This window comes from Euprymna scolopes, chromosome 21 (assembly GCF_053919585.1).
Source record: "Euprymna scolopes isolate OS-2025 chromosome 21, ASM5391958v1, whole genome shotgun sequence".
NCBI lineage: Eukaryota > Metazoa > Mollusca > Cephalopoda > Sepiida > Sepiolidae > Euprymna > Euprymna scolopes.
The window spans coordinates 29,913,683-29,937,951 of NC_136502.1; the positions used below are offsets into that span (position 1 = coordinate 29,913,683).

Consider the following 24,269-nt stretch of genomic DNA (forward strand, 5'->3'; position numbering starts at 1 on the left):
AGTATGGGAAATTCCCATATGCACAAAACAAAATCACTGAAAAAACAAAAATACTCTAATTAATGGTAAGTATAATGAGTAAACATTGGATAAAATGATGGTTAAAATTTTTATGAACTTGAAATTCAAACCTGGAATCTTTTGATCTGTAGTCAGACATGGTATTCATGGCACCGCAAGTCCTGTCTGTATGCCGAAAGATGTTACTACGACTGTATACAGACAGTGCTAAATTCTGTTGACATGGGTAGGTAACTTTTTCAAAACGGACCAAAAACCCTTATTTCAGGTTTTTTGTGTGACTCGGTGTTGTTCATTACAAACCATATATAAATAAGGACAATCTAGGGACTCACACCTTTCAGGGAAAAAAATTTTTTTTTTCAATTCAGTGCATCCGCTCGAAAGTTTTATTTGTATATATACACACATACATAAATAAATAAACATTTAAAATTTAATTAATTACATGCAATTACCCATGCAATGTTAAGAAGAACATACTTGAAATGTGTATTTATACAAAAATAATCGTCATTACTTCTCTAAGTTCCATTCATATAACGATTTCATTGCTTTTTTTAAACGATTATTTCAGTATATTTCAAGCATGTTTTTAAGATTACAAGCGTAACATGAAACAAATTTCAACTCAAAATGGTTCCTCATTTGCTAATATTAAAGAAAAACAACAAGATAAAACACTAATAATCATCTGTAAACAATTTTTGATTTAACATTATGTTTAGGTCACTAAACTGCAGTTTTGCCCCGAATGGACAAAATTTGACTACTTGAAAGAACGACTTGACAAGTTTTAGTTGGCATTGGACTTAAAGATAACCCTATTATAGTGTGTAGGCGAAAAGTCCTGTGGTAATGTTTTCCACAGATGACAAGTCCTTGCAAAAGAAAAAAAAAAATTGTGTTCTTGGCACTTCTGTTCGATCATCGGTAAACAGAGAAAGAAAGAAAAATTTATTACAGCCGTGGTAGAAAATGAGTTCTTGTTCCAAATGTTTTACAGAAAGGGATTGGAGCTAGGTTGAGCACCTACCAGAACAATAACTAATAGAGATAGGCCAGTGGCGTCTGTTCTTTAATAGAGAGACGATAAAGAAGAATAGCGATCACACCTCACTAGGTTGCAAAATTGATTTTCTACTGTCAAGTCAGAAAAGATTCCTTTGAGCGGCACCTCCTCAGATGTGGTAACAGTGCTTCATCTTAAAACGTATCTGACTCTTAAACAGAGAATTACATTGGAAAAATTGTGGCCATCTTGTTTATATAAAATAAATCAGAATGGAAAATTACCTCCTTTTTGAACACTCCTATGTCTTACATAAGCAAATAGGATCGTTTTCTTCAAATTCTATTTGCTATTTTCTTTAATAAATAATTTTCTACCTTATCGATTTCTGTAATTTTTTTGGATATAATCATCTTAAAAATATGAGGAATACGTAAATACCATTGTTTTCATGGAAAATTCAGTATTATGCTTTCTGAAATTTCATTCTGATAGTGTAGAAGAGCCAATAATTTTTTTATATAATGGCTTCAATTGAAGTTTAAAAAGCAAAAGTCAAATATCATGGGTCAGTTGTGCTCTAAACAGATACATTTATTTCGAATGTGCCTCTGTCATACCAAAGAACCTACTGTTACTTTTATATGCATAGCATTTCTGCTTATGCTCTGATAATGACTTTGCTAGGGTTATAAATTATGATGAATAGAGAAAGAAATAGAGTGAATATTCAAGCAATAAAGTTTTATATTCCTTATCTCTACCTCCCTTAAAGCATTTTCATTTTTAATTGCCATTTTTACATATTTATTCACCTTTGCTATTTTTACCGGTGCCATTTTTACCTAAATTCATTGCCCGTGGCAGAAATTAGCTGTTAGTTTGGGAGATTTAGCAAAGAAGCCAACAAATTATAAAAAAGGGTTAAAAAAAAAATCAAATATACAAATAATAAATGTTATCATAACTAATAAAAATTACTTTTCTATCTACCTAACTCATTTTTTTTTTTTTTTTTAATTTTAAATGCTCTTTATTTCATCGTAAATATTCATTTTTTACGAGTTGTTAGCCAACAAGATGTACGCGTGACACAGGCAACAATGAAGAAGAATGTCGGCAACCATCTTGTTGGCTACCAACTCGTATAATGGGAATATTTGTGATGAACTAAAAGAGCATTTTGAAAAAAACAAAAACTAAACAAAAACTAAACACACACGCACAAATAGCTCGGTGGGTAGAGAAGTAACTTTTATAGGCTATGCTAACATTTATTCATTGTATTTATTTTGTTTTTGTTTAAGTAACCCTGTTTTCAACCCTGAAAAAAAAATATTAACGTAACCCCTTAAAATAGTGGGGATATCCCCTTTTCAACTTTAATAACCTTTAATGAATTGGGGAAAAAAAAAACCCATTATTTTTAACTGGTATAGTCATAAATAAATACCAGTTTATATAGAGAGTAATTCTGATAATATGTGGCTCCGATTTTCCGTTTTTATAATGTTTTGGATACCCTTCAATCTTTAACTTAATAAATATGGGGGTTATTCCTGAAGAAACAATCTAAAGACGTATAGTTTTTTTCTTTTTTTTTTTTCTTTTTTTCCTACTTCCTCTGATCAGTCGACGTAGTTATCTCCCTTGTTATGTTTACCATTTTCCTGAGATTTTCAGAAAAAAGGAGGAAAAAAGATCAACATCAAATATATATAGAAAAAAAAACAAAAAAACAACCCATCTCTCCCGCTTTTTTTTTTTTTTTTTCCAAACTCCCACCCCAAAAATACATTAAATTATTAATTTATCATAAAAAAATATAGGTGTATATATATATCTATATTTATACCTATGGTGTACACTCTTGTACTGCATTTTTCCAAAACCAGCTGGGGTAATCACATAAACTCCAGAAAAAAAATAAAACAAAAAAACGGAATTTATCAGAGGAGAATTTTTTTGTCATAAACATATGACAAGGTAAAAAAAATATATATTAAGTTTTATTACATTATTTTTATTTTGTGTTGCATTTAAAAAAATATATATATATGCATATATATATATATGTGTGTGTGTGTGTGTGTATAATTGTTTAGTTATTTTCATAACATGTTGATTATTTATTTTTTGCATGAAATGTATTGTGTATTTTTGTTTCAATGAGATTTACTGAACAAAAATTCGATTTTATTACGAGTAAACTCCAGTTTATTTTTTTTATTAAATTAAAAACATTTCTTTTCTAAAACAATACTAACCAGTATGTAGATAAATACCTATTATGAAAAAAAAAAAATGTTTTCATATTTTAAAGAAAATATTTTTCAAAGACCTTTTTTCGTCCGAGAACAAACAGGTAATTGTTTTATTTCAGACCTTTTAAACGTAGTTGCCTTTTAATGTTTTATTTTTAAGACAATTTATTGGATTTGTTTTTAAAAAATTAGAATATAAAAACGTCATATATATATATATATATATATATATATATATGTAAGCATTGAAAGGGAAAATATTGAACGAACAACGATCAATGAGATATATAATATTGAAATAAAAGTTTTTCCAGTTTTATTCAATTATAAATATTAATAACGCAAAGTTCACTTGGATAACTCAACAGTGAGTGCAATAGCTATAAATACAGACATTCATTTTTAATCTCATCCCAAAAAGGTTCAATTTTATTTACTATGTAAGCATACAATTGTTTCTGCTCTTTACTGATATTTTTATACATAGTTCTTTGCATATATGTTTTTTTTTAATTCTTATACCAGTGGGCATATATATCATTTGTATTCCTTGTTTATTGCTGTATTCATAATAATGATTACTAAAAAAAAAAGTAGAGCTATATTATATATATATATATATATATATATATATATATATATATATATATTATTTATTGAACTCTGGCTGCATATATGTAAATGTTTCAACTAAGCTTAAAGCCGCACTAGACCAAATATTGAATCTGTATTACTGCTATTTCGTGTGCGTGTGCGGTTTGTTTTGCTTACTAGAAAAGTCTAGTTTCCACTTTTGCAACCTCCTCATAGCTATCGCTATATAACTTATTCAGAGTTAAATAATTAGTTAGCACTGAAGAAGTCGTAAAGTCCGAAACCTCGTTTGGTATAAGCCAAACAACTTAACAACATATATATCAATACTTTTGTATTGACCACTATTATTCTTATCATATTATTCTTTATTTATACCAAATGTACTTAAGTCTCCGTATTTCTGCTTCATGTATTACGTGTTGTAATATATTAATTATTGATTTCAGTGTTTACTTCAATCATGTTCAACACATAAGTAGAGTTTAGGCGAATAGGAATATACTTATGGCAAGTTAACTCTTTCACTCGAAAGAAGTTCGTCAAAATTTGTTAGCGTTGAAACGTTTTTTAGTAATGTTAAACATTAGTATCGAATATTTTTATTTAAAATATTGGACTTTTTAAAAATAAAATAAAACATCTGAAAGTCGAAAAAATAAACTTTGAAAGTTTCTCTAGGAAGTACCCAGTTTAATTTTGTTTCACCCGCAAATAAATTAAATAAATAACATTCCGTGTGTCTACCCCAGCGAACACGTTTTAAGTACTACTGTCTTTCAGAAAACTACGGATGCACTGACGAGTATAATATCGAAAGTTAATCTGATGGGCATAGAGAGAGAGAGATGTTCAGATTGTTTTCAACGTTAAATACTTTGAAATCTCTAGTGATGTAAGATAATACTTAGTATTTAAACACAAATTAAATTAAATAATACACCAGCGAGATACTGTTTAAAAATATTTGGAAACTGAAGAAATATTGTACTTATTTAGAACGTTTCTTCTACTAGGTTTTTTTTTTTTTTTTTTTTAACGATTCGTATTTATTACAATTCTGTCCATCCATAGAAAATTTGCACTTCTCGCGTTTAGATATTTTCCCTATATTTGTTTTTTTAAAATTTGAGCCGGTTCCGTTTCTGTTGATATCCTCATCAAATTAATATATTTATTTTATTGTAGTCTTCGCGATGGAACATGAGATGCAAAGCGTTTCTGTTTTTTGAATTTATTATTAAATTGAAGAATAATCTACTAGTATATATGTGTGCACTGCATTCATTAGGTGTATTAGAAATTTTGAGGAAATTTTGACACCCCTAACAGAAAACTGCGAATAAAATATAAAAAACTCGTAATTTCTCTTTTTAGAGTGGCTTGTTTATTTTCTGTATGGAATATACTTCCAAAATAAACTATTAAAGTTGTTTAAAAAATAATAGAAATATTACTTTTTATTTTTTCAAAAACAGTGTTTACAAAATGCCGACGTGCCTTCATGCAGCCATTTTTTTACGTAATAAAATCAAAAGAAGTTTACGAGTTAAATATTTTTCAATTTTTAAACCTTAAAAATCTATCAAAACTTTTCTATTGGTTAAATTTTTACGATATTTTCAGAGTCAATGTGAAATTTTATGCTCTTTCCAATAAATCAAATATAATATTTTAGAGAAACGTTTTGGTTATTCCCCCCCCCATTTTGAAATGTCTATTAAAATTTTAATAATTTATGTGCCAAAGTTTTATATATCACAAATTCAAGATAAAAGATCAATAAAAAAAATATTCTAATTTAAAATAAAAAAAAAAATAAGTTTTTTTTAAATTTACCTGTAAAGTCCCAAAAAAAAGACCACTTTGATTTTTGTTTTAAATGAAAGCTCATGTTATGCTTGCATCGTCAAGTAAATACCAGACGCTGACGGCGAATATTTCTATTTCATTGAATGTTTTCTTTTTTTAGATATTTAAAAAAAAAAAAAAAATTTAGTCGATAAAGAAATATTAAAATATATCAATCAAAAACTTGTGCATTTCATTAAAAGAATTAAAAAAAAAAAAAAAAAATCGACGAAGCGGATTTTTTGTTCCAGGGGAAAAACTTATAAGTGAATGTGCATTTCCTTTTTAAATACGGAAGATGAAAAATACTAATTTGGTTAACACACACAATAAAAAAGAGACATTATTTATATCCCTTGGACTCATCCGTATTTCATAAATTTCATTTTAGCAGGAGCAACTTCGCGCAAAACACGTTGCAAAAATGCGATTTTCTACGACCCTTGCTTTAAAAATCCTTTTCTTTAAAAAATACATGGAATTTCAAATATCAATATGGATAAATTCTTAACAATTAAGGATGGAACTACCCATTTAATAGTATATTTTTTTAAGTGATTTTTGGCATTTATATATATACATATATTTATAAGCAAGTCAAAATATGTTGATTTTCTTTCTTTTTTTTTTAAAGAAAACCGCTTTAAAAAAACAAATATTGCATAATTTGCTATTAAACCTGTTATTTTTTTAAAATTTGGTCTTTGCTCCTTTAATTGAAAAAAAAAATTAGGGTTTGAATTACATTTTTCAAGTAGTTATAAGCTTTGAAAAATAGTAAGTTGAATTATTAAAGTTCTGATCATTTTTAATGGCCACTTTCTGATACACCTATGTGTGCATGTATGTACATATATATATGTTACGTTACGTTTTTTTTTTTTTTTTTTTGTAAAAGTCTATAGCCACGAAGCCAATCAATAAGTAATTGACGTGTGTATATTTATTTTCTTTTATCCTCATCCAGACTTTGAATTAGCGTGGAAGTTATTATTTAATGTACACATATTTAGAGAGTAGTCTTATTTGGGCGATATGCCGGATTCAAAAAGAGCTACATGTTGAAATCATATCGGGGGTCACCAGTTTTTATTGAAGACGAATATAATGTAGTGTAAGAAATGTCTTTCTCACACATCTCAATTTCCTCTGTGCAGAAGCAAATGAATTCCACAAACAAAAGCCATACCTTTAAACTCAAAATTTATTCACAAGTAACAGCAATGAAAGTTCTTTGGTTCTGGTATAGTCCTTTTGCAAAACGGTGGCCCGATTTGCTTCCATAGCATGGAGTCTTTAGTTTGAATTCCTATTGTTGGAATGTTAGTTCGTTGTTCCTTTGGAAGGATCCATGAATGTTTCATGGTAAATTCGACGGGAATGATGATGCCTATAATCAGGCATATGTGAGCCCCTTGGGACTCAAGATGAATTGAGATAAGATCCAATATTTGGTAAATAAACATGCAGAACAGTTCTTGAATGTCATCCTCAATTAGGATAAATACAGCAATATAAGTTGTCTCTGCTTGTAGCGTTGTAGCCTTCGTTCACCAATTGTTTGGTGTCCATGAAGGAATTGTCTTGGCTCCCTCAAGAGAAAACCGCTGGGATGAGTTTATCCTGTTGCCGAGTTTCTGTTAGACTGAAAAGGAAAGCAAGATACAAAAAGCGTGCCAAGTCAAATCACCTGACACATTCAAATTTAAACCAATGGCAGCCAACCACTAATGCATGGGCGGACAACAAGAAAAGATGGCTGTGGCATGTGGAATTTCTCACAGTAGTCAGCTGGAAAAGAGGCCATCGGAAGAGTTCCATAGACAGGCAGTTCTTTGGAATGAATCTTTATGGAATTTGCATTTAGATTTAGGCACTGATAGAGAATGGGGGAATTTATTGATAGTGGTTGTAGCTAAACAAGAGTTTTTTTTGTGAAATTTTGGCAAGGAGGCGGGGAGGGGCAAAGATTGAAGCTCAGACAAATACTTGCCATGAAGATACAGGCTTACAATGTCCCTTCTGTGAGAAAGCGGTTGCAAGGGAGAGAAAAGGGCATCACATGCTAGGTTTTGAACTTTGTCAAGGTAAGATAGGATGCTCCAAGCAGCTCCTACTCAAATGTGGCAACAGTGCTCCATTTCTTATACAGATAGAAGCTTGTCAAAGCAAGCAGCTTCTTTGAGACCAGAACATCAGTTGGGGTCAAGTGAGGATCAAAGTGTTTATGGTGGAAAGCTTGGTTTTGGACACGTTAAAATTAACCATCTTTTGCCTCGTTGCACCACATACTCATGGTTGAAGGAGAGAGATTCAGATTTTGGTCATTGTTGGCCTTTGAAGTGTTGCTATAGATGGCAGTGTCATCTGCGTATATGTCGCTGGATGAACTTAGAATGTGATTTGGGTGATCATACATGGAGAAGGAAGAGAGTTATGCTCAAAATGGATTCTTAGGGCACACTAGCATTAAGTTTGAGCTTCAGATTTCTGCCCATTGACGATTACTTGTAAAAACCTATCGGACCGAAAAGAAGAAAAGATTGAACGGTTGAGAAGACATTTCTAGATCTTCCATAGCTGGAAACCTTGCGAAGTAGAACTTCTATGCCAAACCCTATCAAATGCCTTTGGTATGTCAAGTGTTATTGCTCTTGAGAGGAAACCCCCGTCAATCTATTTGCTTATCCTATGTGAAATTAGTACATTAGCTGTACATCTCGCAGGACAGAAGCCATATTATCTGTCATTTAGTAGGTTGTTTTTGCTGAAGTGGTTGACAATTTCTCTTTTTAAAAAGGATTCAAGCAACTTATGACACACAGAAGACGAATTGATCTGTACTGAGATGCAGAAGACTGATCTCCAGAGTTTTTAAATATGTAACCCTGATTGCATGGGGTTTAGTTTTCTGAAAAGTTTTTGGCAAGTAGTTTAATTTTGTCAGATGGTGACAAAAGCATCTCAGGCCCATTGATGATGTCTGGGATAGAGGATACACATCTGTGCAGGGCCTTGTTTGTTATTCACCAAAATTCATGGGAACCAAGCCTCTGTTCTTCTACTTTGGATTTGATAGACTGAGCATATGACTCTTACGCATTTTCTACAATTTTTTTGCATTGATTACTGGCAGTTCTAAAGCGATTTTAGTTTCAAAACATCTATTACATTTAATGCAGTTTAAGTGGTGGTTTCTGTGTGCAATGGCGGCAGCACATTCAGGGGTGTTGTTCAGTTTCTGTTGGAATTTCTTTGATGGTATGTAGTTGTCAATGCTGATAGTTAACCAATCAGTTAAGTCAGATGCTATATCAAACACATTCTTTTTAAACATGAAATGTAGGAGTAGTTCCAATATGCATGGAGTATTGTTGCCACATCTGGACTGGTGCATCTGCCACTAATCTCTCCCTCTTAGGTAAGGTCCAAAAAAGAGTTGTTAATCTAATCGGTCCCACTTTATCAACTAAGCTCCAGCCCCTGTCTCATCACCGTAATGTTGCATCACTGTACCTGTTTTACAAATATTTTAACGGAATGTGTTCTGATGAACTCGTTTCACTTGTGCGCCCTCGACGTACATATCCCCGACAAACGCGCTTAACAATAAGATCTCAACCCTTCACTGTTGATGTCCCTAATGCCATAAAGATTTCTATTCTAATAGTTTCTTCCCGCGAACAGGTAGACTTTGAAATACCTTTCCTACTGCTTGCTTCCCTGGCTGTACTGATATGCAGAAGTTTAAATGTAACATAACCAAATATCTTGTTAATCTTTCCTATACATGGCCCCAAATAGTAGCCCCTTACCCCCAAGTGGCAATGTAAGGGGTGAACATGAGTAAAAAAAAAAAAAAAAAAAAAAAAAAATGAATGTTTGGAAACCGTCCCAGTCAGCTATTGAGCATTGATACACTGTTCGATGGCAAGAGATATTTGCGGGTTTGTTATAGTTTATTTTTATCTTTATTGAGACAGCAGTGATCAGAAGATCCTAGCAAAGACAGAACTGAAGATGAGCATAGTTCAGGGCATGTTATTAGAAAAAGATCTAAAAGACTTACAAATTGCAAATCAGTATTGGGTACCTGAGCGAGTTTATTAACAAACTGTTAGGTCATAAGCAAGGGAGAAATCATGATAAAATCTCCCTTCTTCATCTATTTTGGTTGAGTGAACTAGCCATTCAACATTATGAACATTGAAATCTCCACGGACATGAATGTTGGCTGAGGGATGAGCAGACAGGGTATAATCAATTTGCTTAGCAATGCTCTTAAACATAGCTACTCCATCATTATGGGAACGGTAGAGGGCAAATATGAATGCTGTACTGTAAATGCTACTCTAAAGCACATATAGTGATGGTTAGAGTCTTCTTTGCTCTTTATGCATTCAATGGCTACACCCAGATTAAGCTCTCCTTTGGTGAGGAGGCAGGAAAATGCCTGCTGTCAATAAAGCTATATTTAAATACCATTATAATACTTAGTTTTGTTCATGAATAAACACCCACTGTATGATACCACGCACCAGTTTAAAAAATTGAAATTTGTACATCTTAATTTATAATTCATGGCTTATGGTAAAGAGATACATCAGATTTGACTGCATAATCAGAAAGAGCACACAACTTTACATAAGAGTGCCAAGTATCATGAGAATAGCTTGAAAAATAAATAAATGGTGGCAAAATTACCAAATTTCTTGAAATGTTGAGGTCCGTAATTTAGCCCACTTTTTATGCAGAAAAATGCCCACGGAAAAGCCTAAATTTTAGCACCTATTCTCATAACTTTGGAACTACTGATGATATTTGCATAATTTAAACTGTTTTAAGCATCTTTTACATATCTCTTTTCATGTAAGTTGATAAAATAACAATTATCTAAGAAGGAAAAAAATCAACTTCTAATGCTATTATTAGTGACATGGCAACAAGAATAGAAAGAATTTTATCATCTCTAGCTACTGCTTGCACAACTGTTATTTTCATGTATAAATAGCCGGGCTACCTGACCTTGCCCAAGATGAAAGTGTAACATATTTCTATTAAAACTTCTGCCTCTTTTTACCCCTCCTCCATTTTCTCACTCCCTCTACTCTCTCTGAACATACACACAGACAACTCGTTTTTATAGATTAATCTAGGCATGAGGCGGCATAAGGGAATTAACTACTTGATAAAAAAAGAAATCAGTCACTTCCTTTTAGTTAGCACATAATCTGGCTGGAAAATCGACCCCTTTGCATGAAATCTGTGACAGTTTAGGGTCGAAGAAAGAATAATTGTCTTCTAAATCTTAGATATTATTCATCCAGGGTGATGCTGATCAAGAAAATACCAACTTTGTGGATGTTTGTTTTGTTGTTCTAAACTTAGCCGAGCATACAAATATGCACACAGACAACTGCCATTTATATTATAGATTATTCCCGTATATTTTGATTTCTATTTGTACCTGAAAAGAAAATGTGATGTGTTTTTTGCCAGTACGAAATAAAAAATAGTTTTGGTTTTGTTTACATATTTTCTTTTTGCTGAACGCTGCCATCTTGATTTTAACACATACTAAAATCATTGTGACTGGTTGATTATAACTAAATGAAAGATGCATTCTGATTGGCTACTTTTTGTACATGCACAACTAACCTAATTTGAAAATTTATTGCGTGTGAAAAATTTTGCAATGTTTCTTGTTATTTTATGCACATTCTATCCCAAAATAATCCCTACCCCGTTTATATCTCATTAAAAGTGTTAATTTTTGCCTTGAGCTGATGGCTTAAAAGTATGGATTATCTTTTTCCTTTCTTTTTGTTAGCTAAGGAAGAACTATAACTCATATTTATAACCTTGTCCTTTCACTACAAATTTAAAAGTTTGAGTCACCATTCTTGACGCGTATGTAAGGGTTGTAATGTCAGAGGATATAAATCCCGACCAACTCCTAGGATTCCTAAAATTCTGATTCCATACAAATAAATTTAAGAAAACCTTCATGCCAGACTTTGTCAAAGGCTTTAGATATATCAACTGCTATCACCCTGACTTCATCAGTCTTTTTGGTTATAATCAGCTAACATACTTCCTAATTTCTGACATAGCGCTAGCAGAAGCGGTGACAAAGCAAAGCAGTTCATTCACTTTTCTTGTTCTTCAGTATTTATATTGTGAAGTGATTTATTGAAATAAAATATAAGAAAAGGACATCATTGACATTTATACAATAAAAATTAACAAAATTTTACAAATAAAAATAGCATAATTATTCTTTATTTGCACCTTTTAATAGCAAAATTTAAAAAAATGAGTTTATATTTTATTTGAAGTTTTGTAAGAAATATCTGTATGAAATTATAAAAATAAATGTTTTTTTTGTTTTTTTTTAAATTTGAAAAATAAGTTTTTTTATTTGAATTTATAAAATAAATATGTTTATGAAAGTATAAAAATAAAAAAAAATGATCAAAAAGACATAAAAAAAAAAAAAAAAGAGTACATGCACAGGGGCGATATAGGCATGAGAGAAAAAAAAGTGAAGGAACTGATTTGCTTTGTCACCACTTCCTGTAGCACTATGCCGGAAATTAGGAAGTACATTAGCTGACTATAACTGCCTTTTTCAATGTATGGTAGATACATTCAGAGATGACCGTTAAAATATCCACAGTAAAATGTGTTTGCTGGAATGCATATTGATGATCAAAAGAAGTTTAGAATTGATAACGTGCTGGACTATTATTACATTGATAAATGATTCAAAATTTTTTGCAAAAAGCAGAAAGAGACTGATAGGATAATAATTTTGTTCACCAGATCAGTTGAGATCTTGAACACAGACCACAAAGGCAATTTTCCTGCTATCAGAGAAACAAGGTATTTGTTAGAGTTCAGAGTAAACAGGGCTCAACTGAGACCAACATAAATATCGCAGGCCGTGTCGTTAAAAAAGTCATGACTTTCCAATGTCATAAATGAAGTCCTACTGTCACTGGTGCTACCAGATCAGGCTGTCTGAAGATATTGGCTTCCTGAGCCGAAATGCACCTAACATGGATGCTTTTTGTTTCTCTACTTCCTTTTGCAAAACCAAAAACAAACAACACCCCACTTTTTCTCCCTTTCTAATTCCTCTTTCTCTTTCCGTCTTCCCCACTTCCTGACTGGTTTCCTAACTTTAAAATGTACCAAGCATTAATACTGTAACCTCTTTTCTCTCTCTCTCCCATTGCAAAACTCATGTTCTGCAGGGCAGGGAACAAAAACGATAAAATCCACGATAAACAAACACTACAAACTAGTGATTAAAGATACAAAGAACTTGAAGAATAAAAACTTCTACAAAATAACTGCATACAACATGAATACTATTTCTAAAATAACTGGATTCAGCATTAAATAACCCGAAAAGGGTTGATATGCTGTACAATAAGACAACCGACCAACCAAACATTATAACAGACCTATGGTATTGACTATTATGAAAGATGATTTTCTGTATCATTTCTTAGAGAAATTGTCGTGGGATTCATAAAACGTGTTTAAAAGTGCTTGTACTTTATTTTAAGATAAATTTATTTTACATTTGGTCATGTGCAATTAAGAGTATTTTTTGCTAGGAAAATGCTGTCCAATTTTACATTTCTTGAAAGTGTATTCAATTTCTAATGCACACATGACTTCAATTTTAATGCGCCAGTTTTAAAATAATTTTTTTTAACGATTCTTTTTCTTGGTAATACAGCAAACAGTGTTGAATTACTTGTCTTTTCATATATCTTTTGGTATATTTTCTTATCGGAATCTAAAGCAAAAATAAATAAAAGAAAGTGAATTTTTGGTCAGAAAGTTGAAAATTAATTTTGTTTGTTCAAATTTTAAGACTGTTAAACATAATCTTTACAGGAGATTTTTTTTCCATTCTGTTCTCTTGATAATAAATAAAACTTGTCACTATATTATTCATATATTTTGGATAGATCTTTAATTTTTGATATTGGAAAGCAATAAATAAAGCAATGGTTTAGTCTTGACCACAAGTGTTTTGACTTGTTCATTTCTTTCCTTTAAGTTTATTAAATTCCATTAAAACTTTTTTTTTTTTATATATATATAAAAAGAATGTTTCAAGTTAATCATTTGTGTGAGAAAGTTTGTTTTTTTTGTTGTTGGTATAATATTTTTAAAAAGTAATATTTATCCTTGTTCAAAAGTATTAGTCAAACATATTTCCATTAAAAAAAAAAAAAGAAAATGTAAACCAGAACCTGTTTATAGATTTATTCCCAAATAGTTTTGAATTTTTTGCATCAACAAGTTTTATAACACTTACAAATTTTTTTTCTATCAGTTTGATTGAAAGATATATTTCTGCACTAGTAACTTTGTATTTAAATTATTTCTTTGAATTTAAATTACTTTCATTTTAAAGAATATTTATCATTCGATTTTAATTTGTTTGTTTGATTATAGTTTGTTTATTCCTAAATTCATAATTTAGTTTTTATAGTATTTGATTGTCGTTTGCTTCAAACATGGATAAGTGTACATATAATTCTTTTTTTTTCTTAATTTATATGGAATTAATCGACTTGTGTTCCTTTTTCTTTTCTTTTATGTTTTTTTTTAAGTAGACAAAAAATTTTAATCTTTTTTCTTTCTTTTTTTTTACATAGGCATCACCACTTATCAAGGCCCAGAGGCCACTTAAGGATAAGGGTTAAAGAGTGTACAGTAGTCAATCATTAGTAATGGAGATTTGGTAAATTTGTTAACTTAAGTGGAATGGCTCATCAAGAACTTGTTTGAAATCCATGAAACAACAAAATCTTTATTTATAAAATTTTGTTTTGCAGAAACAACAGAACTTTTCCTTTTTGAATTAATTTTCCTTTTTCTTTTCTTTTTTTTTTTTTATTAAAATTGAATAAGTTCAATGCAGTTCTGAATTTTTGAGATATGATACATATAGAAATGTTTGGATTGTTTGGACAATTATTCTCATCTTGGGTGTTATTGGCACAACGTTTCGGTCAATTTAACTCTCCGACCGTCATCAGTTGTAAACCCCATATTTTTTTCTCAACTAAATAAAGGGGGGGGGGTTAGCTCTGTTTGCAAGAAATCGGACCTTGGATTTGAGGTTGTCTGTGAATTTACAAAAAAGTCAATTTTCAGGGATCACTATTGTACTTTTTAAGACTTATGATTCAATTTTTAACTGAATCCTTCTGCTAATTGGCAATATTAGTGAAAAAAAATGTTTTATGAAACACCACACATTTCATGATAGAAGTTGATATATACCAACAGGAAGAAGGCCTAGCTATGGGATCACCATTGTCGCCAGTGTTAGCCAAAATATGCATGGAGCACTTTGAGGAACTAGTAATAAAATGAGTCCTACAAAAATCAACAGTGTGGCTGCGATATGTGGATGATACTTTCATACTCTGGCTCCACCACGAGGACGTTCAAGTACTACTGGAACATGTGAACTCAGTCCATCCATTCAGTTCACCATGGAAAAGAAACATGGCAATAAACCATCTTTTCTTGATGACCCGCACTGATCAGAGTTTTGTGTCATCTGTATACCAAAAGCCAATCTTCACAGGACAGTACCTAAACTTTAATTCACACCATCCATTTGCTGTAAAGAAAGGTATAGTCCAATGTCTACAACGTCGAGCAAAGACAATATCTAATAGCAACATTATATATCAAGAAGAGATAGCCAAACTTTGAGAGCATTGCCGAGACTGCTACGAAGAAGGTGGGGTGGGCTCTCTCTACCGTGCTAGAAAGCTACTTATGCCTGAAATTATCCTGTACCTCTATAAGGCCACCATTCGCCCATGTATGGAGTACTGGTGTCACATTTGGGCTGGCGCATCTGCTACTAGTCTTTCACTCCTGGACAGGGTTCAAAAGAGTCACCAACCTGGTGAATGCTCTGAAGAACTGCAAGCACTTGTGCCCCCACGACGTGAACACCCGCGACAGACACGACAAGCTGCAAAATCCCACCCCCACACTGTAGAGATCCCTAGATGTAAAAGATCTTTCTACTCCAGTAGTTTCTTCCCCAGAACTGCTAGACTTTGGAATTCCATTCCAGGTCACTGCTTCCCCAACTGTACTGACATGCAGAAGTTCAAGTGCAACGTGAACCAACATCTCGCTGCCATAATCCCTACATAGTGCCCCAGTAGATGTTTCCCCTGATAGTAGCCCCCTACACCAAAGTGGCAATGTGCCTTGTTTGGGGTGAAAATGTAATAAAAAAAAAAAAAAAAAAAAAAAAAATCCTGAACTGTCATCTAGGCTTCAGCCTCTGCCCTATCGATGAAATGTTGCATCCCTCTGCCTGTTCTAAAAGTATTTTAATGGTGAATGCTCTGACGAACTACAAGCACTTATACCCCATCAATGCAAATACCCCCGACAAACCTGACAAGTTGCTAAATCCCACCCCTACACAGTAGAGAGCCCTGGGTGTAAGAAAGCCTTCTACTCCAATAGTTTCTTCCCCAGAACTGCTAGACTTTGGAACTCTCTTCCGGGATTCTGCTTTTTAAACTGTACTGATATGCAGATTTCAAGTGTAATGTGAACAGACCTCTTGCTATTCCTCTCCCTTCATAATATTCCGGCAATTTATGTCCCCGGTAGTAACTCCCTACTTCAAAGTGGCACTGTGCCTTGTTTGGGGTGAAAATTGAATTTAAAAAACAAAACTATCTAGAGGATGACATCAGCTCCAGAAAATCTAGATCAAACACCAAAGGACACCACTGAAAAAAACACCACAGTCTACACACCATATTTAAAAGGCCTATCTGAAAAGTTTTTTAAAATATACAGTCAGTATATTAGAACAGTATTCAGTAGCAACTCAACACTCCAAAAACACCTTGTATGAGTAAAACAACCCCTACTTATGACAAAAAACTGTGTTTACGTGATTTCATGTAAATGTGGAAAACTCTACAAAGGGGAAACAAGCCACCCTCTCAACGTAGGACTAGAAGAACATTAAAAAACTCTCATAAATGGAGAAATGGAAAAATCAGCCCTAACAGACTATATGGAGAGAAAAGGCCTATTTCCCAATGTGGAATAATGTCAAAATACTAGATATAGAAGAAAGATGGAGGGTTAAAAAACTCAAGGAAGCAACAGATATGGTGGATAGCAACAACCTCCTAAGCCATCCAAGTATTGAATTCAACCACATTTGGAATCCATTAATTACTAATTTATATGAGAAAATAGGAGAAAAAAAACAAAACATAATTAAAAAAAAAAAAAAAAGTTTTTTTTTTTTTTTTTTTTAACTCATCCACAAAATACGCCCAACCTAAGGGGGATAATCCCAAAAAATACTTTTTTCTTGGGAGTTGCCTTCCTTGCACTGTGTTTTCTTAAAAACCCCAAAAAGACATGTTAGATGTCTATCCACGGTTTCATAAAACATTTTTTTCACTAATATTGATAATTCGCCGAAGGGCTCAGTTAAAAATTGAATCATAGGAAAGTCTTAAAAAGTACCCAAGTGACCCCTGCAAATTGACTTTTTTTTTTATAATTTATGGACACATCCTCAAACCCATTTCCTGCAATACGGAGCTAACCCCCTTTTCCTTAGTTGAGAAAAAAACCCTGGAGTTTACACCTGACAACGGTCAGAGGGTTCATCGACCGAAATGTTGTACCAATAATACCCAAGATGAGAATAATTGTCCAAAACATCAATGCAAAAAGTTCAATTTCAATATAAATTGTGTTTCTAGTTTTCTCTTTTTCCAGGCAAGTTTTTAAGTTTTCTCATGTTTTTGTAAAAAAAAAAAAAAAGAACTCTCATTATCAACTGTTCAAAAGATCTTGTTTCCTAGGACCTCAGACATGAAGTAATTTTTCGGTAATTGGGCCTACTATTATGGAGGTCATGGCTCAATTTGGTAGAGAATTTCTTTATTACTTATAATAGGAATAAGATCAAGCCACATGCTTTAGAGGTGTCAAGGTTTTTTTTAATGATATTCTGCATATAGGAAGATGTGATGATCAGGTAGCCTCTGCTTACAATATTTGGGAGAAAATGGTTTGTGGAATCCAAAATAGAACCCAGGGCAAACCACTAGGCAAATAGTTCAGCCTTATCAGTTGCAAACGACATCATTGTAGTTGGATAGCAGAGGAATTTTTTATTGTCCATTATTCTCCACAATATTATAGATTTACTAGACATCACGAGTTCCTAATTTCTGGTCATCTTGTTATGCCGTCTCTTAGCTGCCACTATTACAATCTTACAGTGATTTCTTGATGCTATGAATTTCTGTTTATTTATAGAGGAATAATTACAAGTAAAAATAAAAAAATAAAATTTATTGAACTGTAGAGTTTATTGTATTTGGTAATTGAAGATTTCTTAAAATCTAGGGGAGGTAACTGCAGTCTATGATTTTGACAAAATAATTCTTATATTTTCTGTTTTGAAATGGCAGATGACAATTTACCACTAATCTAATATATAATAATAATAATAATAGTTCTAGTAGATGTATGACCCTATCGCTTCCCGGGGAGAGTTACTTAGTTGAGGAATGTCCTGGGAACGCAACCAGCTCCCCGGGCAATAAACGATATTAAACGATGGGTACATGGAAACATCAACGCAACAGGTCAATATGTTGTTGGCTATAACCGGCTGGTGTGGGTCGCTTCTTGAGTCTTAATTGCGTTGTTACAGGCAACATTTCCATTGTCTGCATTACTGGCTGGGACCTCATGCTGAAATTGAATATGTTTACAAAAATAGCAAACGAATGCATTTTTATAAAAACATAATTTATTTTACGTTTAGCACTAACGGAGCATATTTTTATAAAGACCAGTTGAAACCAGACACATGCAGCTAAACTGCCGACCCCAGAATGTAAGTCTCAACAGTTTAAAAAAGACAATAGAATTATATTTGATTCTCTCTTTCTTCATTGAAAGAGAGAGAAAGGGAATGAAAGAGAGAGAGAGAAAGATGTTTTCTCGCTCATTTTTTGTTTTGTTTTTCAACATAGCTTAAATTTCATTGTGCACTAGATTCATAAACACCTGTCAATCTTCGTGTGCCAACAGTTTCAACTTATAAAAATGTGTACTCACTGAAATGTGTGTGTTTGCCTCTACACAAGTGCAGATCAAGTTTGGCACAATGTTTATTAATGTTGAAGCCCCCAGCTCCCCCAAAAGAGGCCCTCTTCATTGTGCCACAGATGCTCTACTTGATTACTTTTTTTTTTTTTTTAATTTTCCACTTGATTACTTTCATGAGTATGTAATAGTGTTTTTACTTAAAAATGAATTTATTTGAAATCACCTTACACTGCACAAGCACCAAATTTTATCAAAGTAGCCATAAGAAGTGACGTTGCAAACTTGTTTCTGCTCGATTGTTATTTTTATTGTTCAACTGAACTCTAATCTATGGTTTCCCCTTGCCAAACTTTCACAAAAAACACTATTATCTACAACCACTATAAACGATTTCCTCCACTCTCTATCTGTGCCCAAATCTAAGCACAGAACTTTACCAGAACACTGTTCTGCTGTACTGCTTCTCGGTTGAATACAACATGGTAATCTTCAAATCCAATGTGAACAAGTTCCCATAAATAAGCAAATTCTACTCAATTTACACAATTAATGATTATTACATTACTAGCTTACATTCATTAATCCTTACCCTCGAGTAACCTTGTGGCCTTGATAAGTTGTGACTCTCAAGTAAATAAAAAAAATATCATGAGTTAAACTTGAAGGGTATTTCACTTTCTGTATTTTATTTTTTTACACTAAACAGACTTGTTTGTGATAGAAAATATAATTTAGCTGTTTATTTTATTTTTTTTAATAATTCTATTTTTTTCTTTTCCAGTTTCCGTGTGGCAGCTCATAGAGATTTTCTTCTAAAATCTGCTTTTTCTCTCTCTCTCTTTCTTATCAACTTCATCGAGAGAGAGAGAGTTCTCCAATCATGTCATACAATGATATAATCATGACTCCCATCATGAACAAACAATTCAAGGAAATTTGCAAAACATTAACACTTCACTGACTTTTCTAAAAGAATACTTTATTGAAACTTTGATCATAATAACATGCTAACCCTAACCTACCATAAATGCAGCCCATTCACATGCTACCGGATTACGTGTATTTATAATTGAGGATTCACAATCTTCTATGACAGGCTCAACTAATGCGGTTGGTAAATCGCTTCATTGTAATGTAGACACCAGGACCTTGCTGGCATTATCGAAACAACAATTTTCAAACACTACACATATTAAACTAAAGATTTACATTAAATCCTAAAAATAATTTTTTTTTTTTTTTTTTTTAAATAATGTTCTTGGTAATGTTTTATATACACGCAATCGATAATTAATTATATATAGACATATATATATATCTATCTATATACATAAAATATATATGTATGCATATATATTATATTTACAACTATTTAAAGTGCAGCTCTTCAGTAACCATTAAACTGCAGGCAGTAAATACTCATCTATATACATAGATAAAAAGATAGATAACTGTGAATGTTTACGCCCTCATAGCAAGCATTCATATTATTAAAGTCAATTGAATTTTTTCCCCACACGTCGTTGTTCTGCTGTTGTGAGAATAACTGACCACCATGAATCACATAATCACCTCAAACATTCCAAACTACGAACTGATGGAGGTTATTCCGACGATGGAAACCTCACACAGTTGTGACATCTGCGGCAAAGGTTTTGCTCGGTGCGAGGAATTAGAGCAACACAATCTGAGTCATCAGACATTGAAACCGTTCAGCTGCAGTACCTGCGGCAAGTCGTTTGCTCACAAGTCGCACTTGAAACAGCACCAAACGATACATACGGGTGACAAACCATACAAGTGTAGCATTTGTGGCTTCAGCTTTTCACGCAATGGAAACTTGACTCGGCACATGAAAACACATGGGCAGGGGGTCGTGACGACGATAACGACGACCCAATACGAGGAGGTGGTGAGCGAGCAGAAAGTATACCCGATCGAGAAACCGTTTAAGTGCAATATCTGCGGATGTGCATTTGCACGGAACGGTGACCTGACGCGTCACTTCAAAACCCATGAGGAATCACTGTACCCGGCAAATACAACCACAAACCAAACCACCACTTACCAAGTGCGTACGGTCCAGACCGCCTCCGCGCAACCACCTCAGCCTCAACAACAACAGCAGCAAACAACCTCCGACGACAACCCGTTCAACTGCAAAGTATGTTGGAAAGCCTTCACAGAGCGTTCGGACCAGGACATGCACGAACGCATCCACGCGGCTCTCTTGCCGTACAAGTGTGACGTGTGTGGCAAGTCGTTCTCAGAGAACAGTTATTTGGAACGGCATAAGAAGTCTCACTCGAATGAGAAAATGTACAGTTGCGACGTTTGTGCCAAGACGTTTTCACAGAAGTATCATCTGACAGTGCACAAACGGACTCATACTGGCGAGCGTCCGTTTAAATGCGGCATCTGTGGGTTTGCTTTCTCACGCAAGGATCACCTCGAACGGCACCAGCGTACTAACAAGCTTGGAGATCGTAAGCTGAGCTGCGTACCGATGAACAATGCTTCCACTATTGAGAACCACCAGGCCACCCTGAGTGTCACTCCTCAGCAGACTGAAATAATACAGCAACATGGGCCTGATGTCCCTCACTATATAAACATATGAGTATCTAGGTGGAACATTCATTGGTCGCCACTAGGGGAGTTGGGAGAAAGACTAACAAAGCAACTTACCCCCTACCTACATACTACAAAAAAATCTTGATTTTTTTTTTTTTTTGGTGCTTTTATATTATACAAACGAAAAAATATTTGATTTCAAGTAAAATGAATAATACCTACATTATTGTTGTGTCGTAAATAGTAACATATTCAAAAATTACAGAAAACGATAAGGTACAAAAATAATTATTAATGAAAAATCTGTTTTTGATAAAGTTTATATGGGAAATAAATTTTGTCCCACATTTTGAATTACGTTTATCATATGACTTAAGCAACAGAACTTAATTATCTCCCCCTGCCAACTTATCACTTTTTTTTTTTTTTTAATAAGCATAATATAGTGATTTCCTTTCGCTTCTTTTTTCATTAATAAATATTTTTCTACCTTATCGTTTTTCGTAATTTTTGGATATGTTACTATTTGAGACCTGACAATTGTGTAGGTACCATTTGTTTCACTTGAAATTCAATATTTTTTTAATTTGTATAATATTGGACCGCCAATTTAAAAAACTTTTTTTTTTTATATATATTTGAAATATCTGCTTGTCAATTTTTAAAGTTGTTTGTTCTTTTCAATTGTTTACATTTTAATAAGATATTTTGTCCTCCAAATTTCACTCACCAAATTCAAAGCTGTCCTTTTGTGAAATTACAATTTTCTGAGAGGAATACGGCTGCTACTCTGCACCAAGCAAAATAATCACACATCCGTTGAGTGACAAGAAAATATTTGGTGCAAGTACATAAACTCCTCCCACCTCGATGAAAAATCAAAAGTACAAAATTAAAGAAAACTCTGCATGGTGTACGTAACAGTGAAAGAAAGAAAATATCATACACCAAAAACTACAATCAAGTGGTTTTATTTTGAAAAAAGAAAAAGAAAATCGAATTTATGACTAAACAAAATATCTCTCAACACTATTTTGTAGAACAAGGGAGGTAAATCTAATTCAAACTTTTGCAAGAAAGCCATTTTTATAATAGAAAGGAAGGCGCCTATTGCGAAAACTCAAATTCGCTTATTAATGCTTTTTTTATAAAAATAAAACTACCTGCCCAATTTACATGATTTTTTGGAATATGATATTTTCTTTACATCTTGCATACATACATCATAAAGATTTTTCTTTATTTTTGTTTTTTCTTGTATGTGGTGGTGAGGGAGCCAGTTATGGATTAGCGCTGTGTACTTTTTAATATTGTTTTTCTATTTAGTTGGCAAATGGCACCAAAAAAAGTCAAGTTTTAGTCTTCCTCTGTGATCAGTACTTTCTACAAAACAGAATATAACTCGGCCTCAACTGTAATATAATAATTGTGTCTGTTTCAGTATGTGTGCGTTTATGTATGATATATATATACATACATATAGTATTGATTTTTTTTAAATTTATTTTTTAAATTCTAGATTCAATTTGAATGAAATTAAATTTCATGGAACTACAAATATATATATATATATATATATATATGATTGTTGAGCTGGATTTAATCCGATTATATGAAATAAAATGGAGGTGGAAGGACCTGAATACTCCACGTTTCGCCTGATTTATGCGGGCTTCTTCAAGAGGGATGGTCATTGACGAGAGAGTCGGAGGATTGGGGCTATATATAATGATGGGGGAGAGCAGCGTGTTTTCCTTATGTAAATTAGATGTCGTATATACATGTATATACATTTTATGATAGAAAATAAAGTATAGTAAACTAGTGTGGTCGATTACGTCTAAAAGTTAAAATATCGTAGAGATTAAAAAATTGCATCTAGAAATATAGCGGTGATTAAGTAAATAAAATGACACAAGATTACGAAGGAAGTTTTTTTTAAATTAGAGATAATTGAATTGGGATAAAATAACGTAGTAACTTAAAAGATGGTGTCTGTATATATGTATATACGACATCTAATTTACATAAGGAAAACACGCTGCTCTCCCCCATCATTATATATAGCTCCAATCCTCCGACTCTCTCGTCAATGACCATCCCTTTTGAAGAAGCCCGCATAAATCGGGCGAAACATTGAGTATTCAGGTCCTTCCACCTCCATTTTATTTCATATATATAATATATATATATATATATATATATATATATATATATTAAACGGTGTATTTCCTATTTTACAGCTTCATGTCTCAAACATACAGAGCAAACATTTAAGAATAAAGAATAACAGATTAATTAAGACATACTAGTCGATAATTTATTTCAACCATAACTGGTCTCTTTTCAAGTCTAGGAATAAAGATAGAATTTTTAGTCTCATGTCCGTTTCAAATTATTGCAGATATAAAATGGAGAAGGTAACGGTTTTAATTTGTTATTTTCTATTTTCTATCTGATGAAGAATTTCACAAAATAAAAAAAAAAATAGTTGTCTGGCAAATTTTTTTTTATTCTTATATATATATACTAGTGACGAGATCTGGCGTTGCCCAGGATTGAATGAGAATCAACATATATTTCACCCCCTATTTTATTGGTATTGAAATCGGTGAATTCACCCATTTTTCAATCAAATTGATGGACCCTTTGTGGTGCACCAGGAGGAAGCTTCACATAATTCCCTGCAGTAACTTAGTCTACAATACATTTTAATCTACATTGCACTGTAGAGAACCTACTGTTAATTTTGTAAAATTATTTTATATAATGGCTTGAATTAAAGT

At 32.7% G+C, this 24,269-nt stretch overlaps 2 protein-coding genes across 3 annotated transcripts in view; one reads left to right on the forward strand and one right to left on the reverse strand.

The window, feature by feature from the left end:
• The window catches only part of LOC145242761 (uncharacterized), a 111,242-nt gene that overhangs the window by 47,708 nt on the left and 39,265 nt on the right, over positions 1–24,269 (reverse strand). The gene's annotated exons all lie outside the window — the stretch shown is intronic.
• On the forward strand, positions 2,726–22,658 carry LOC145242088 (uncharacterized). 2 transcript variants are annotated; one of them, XM_080105001.1, is made up of 2 exons: positions 2,726–3,019; positions 19,691–22,658. In XM_080105001.1, exon 2 carries the CDS (start codon positions 20,465–20,467, stop codon positions 21,527–21,529), a length of 1,065 nt encoding a protein of 354 aa, XP_079961127.1. In that variant the 5' UTR covers positions 2,726–3,019; positions 19,691–20,464; the 3' UTR covers positions 21,530–22,658. The 2 variants fall into 2 exon arrangements, with proteins under 2 accessions (XP_079961127.1, XP_079961128.1); XM_080105002.1 differs by lacking the exon at positions 2,726–3,019 and adding an exon at positions 3,681–3,737.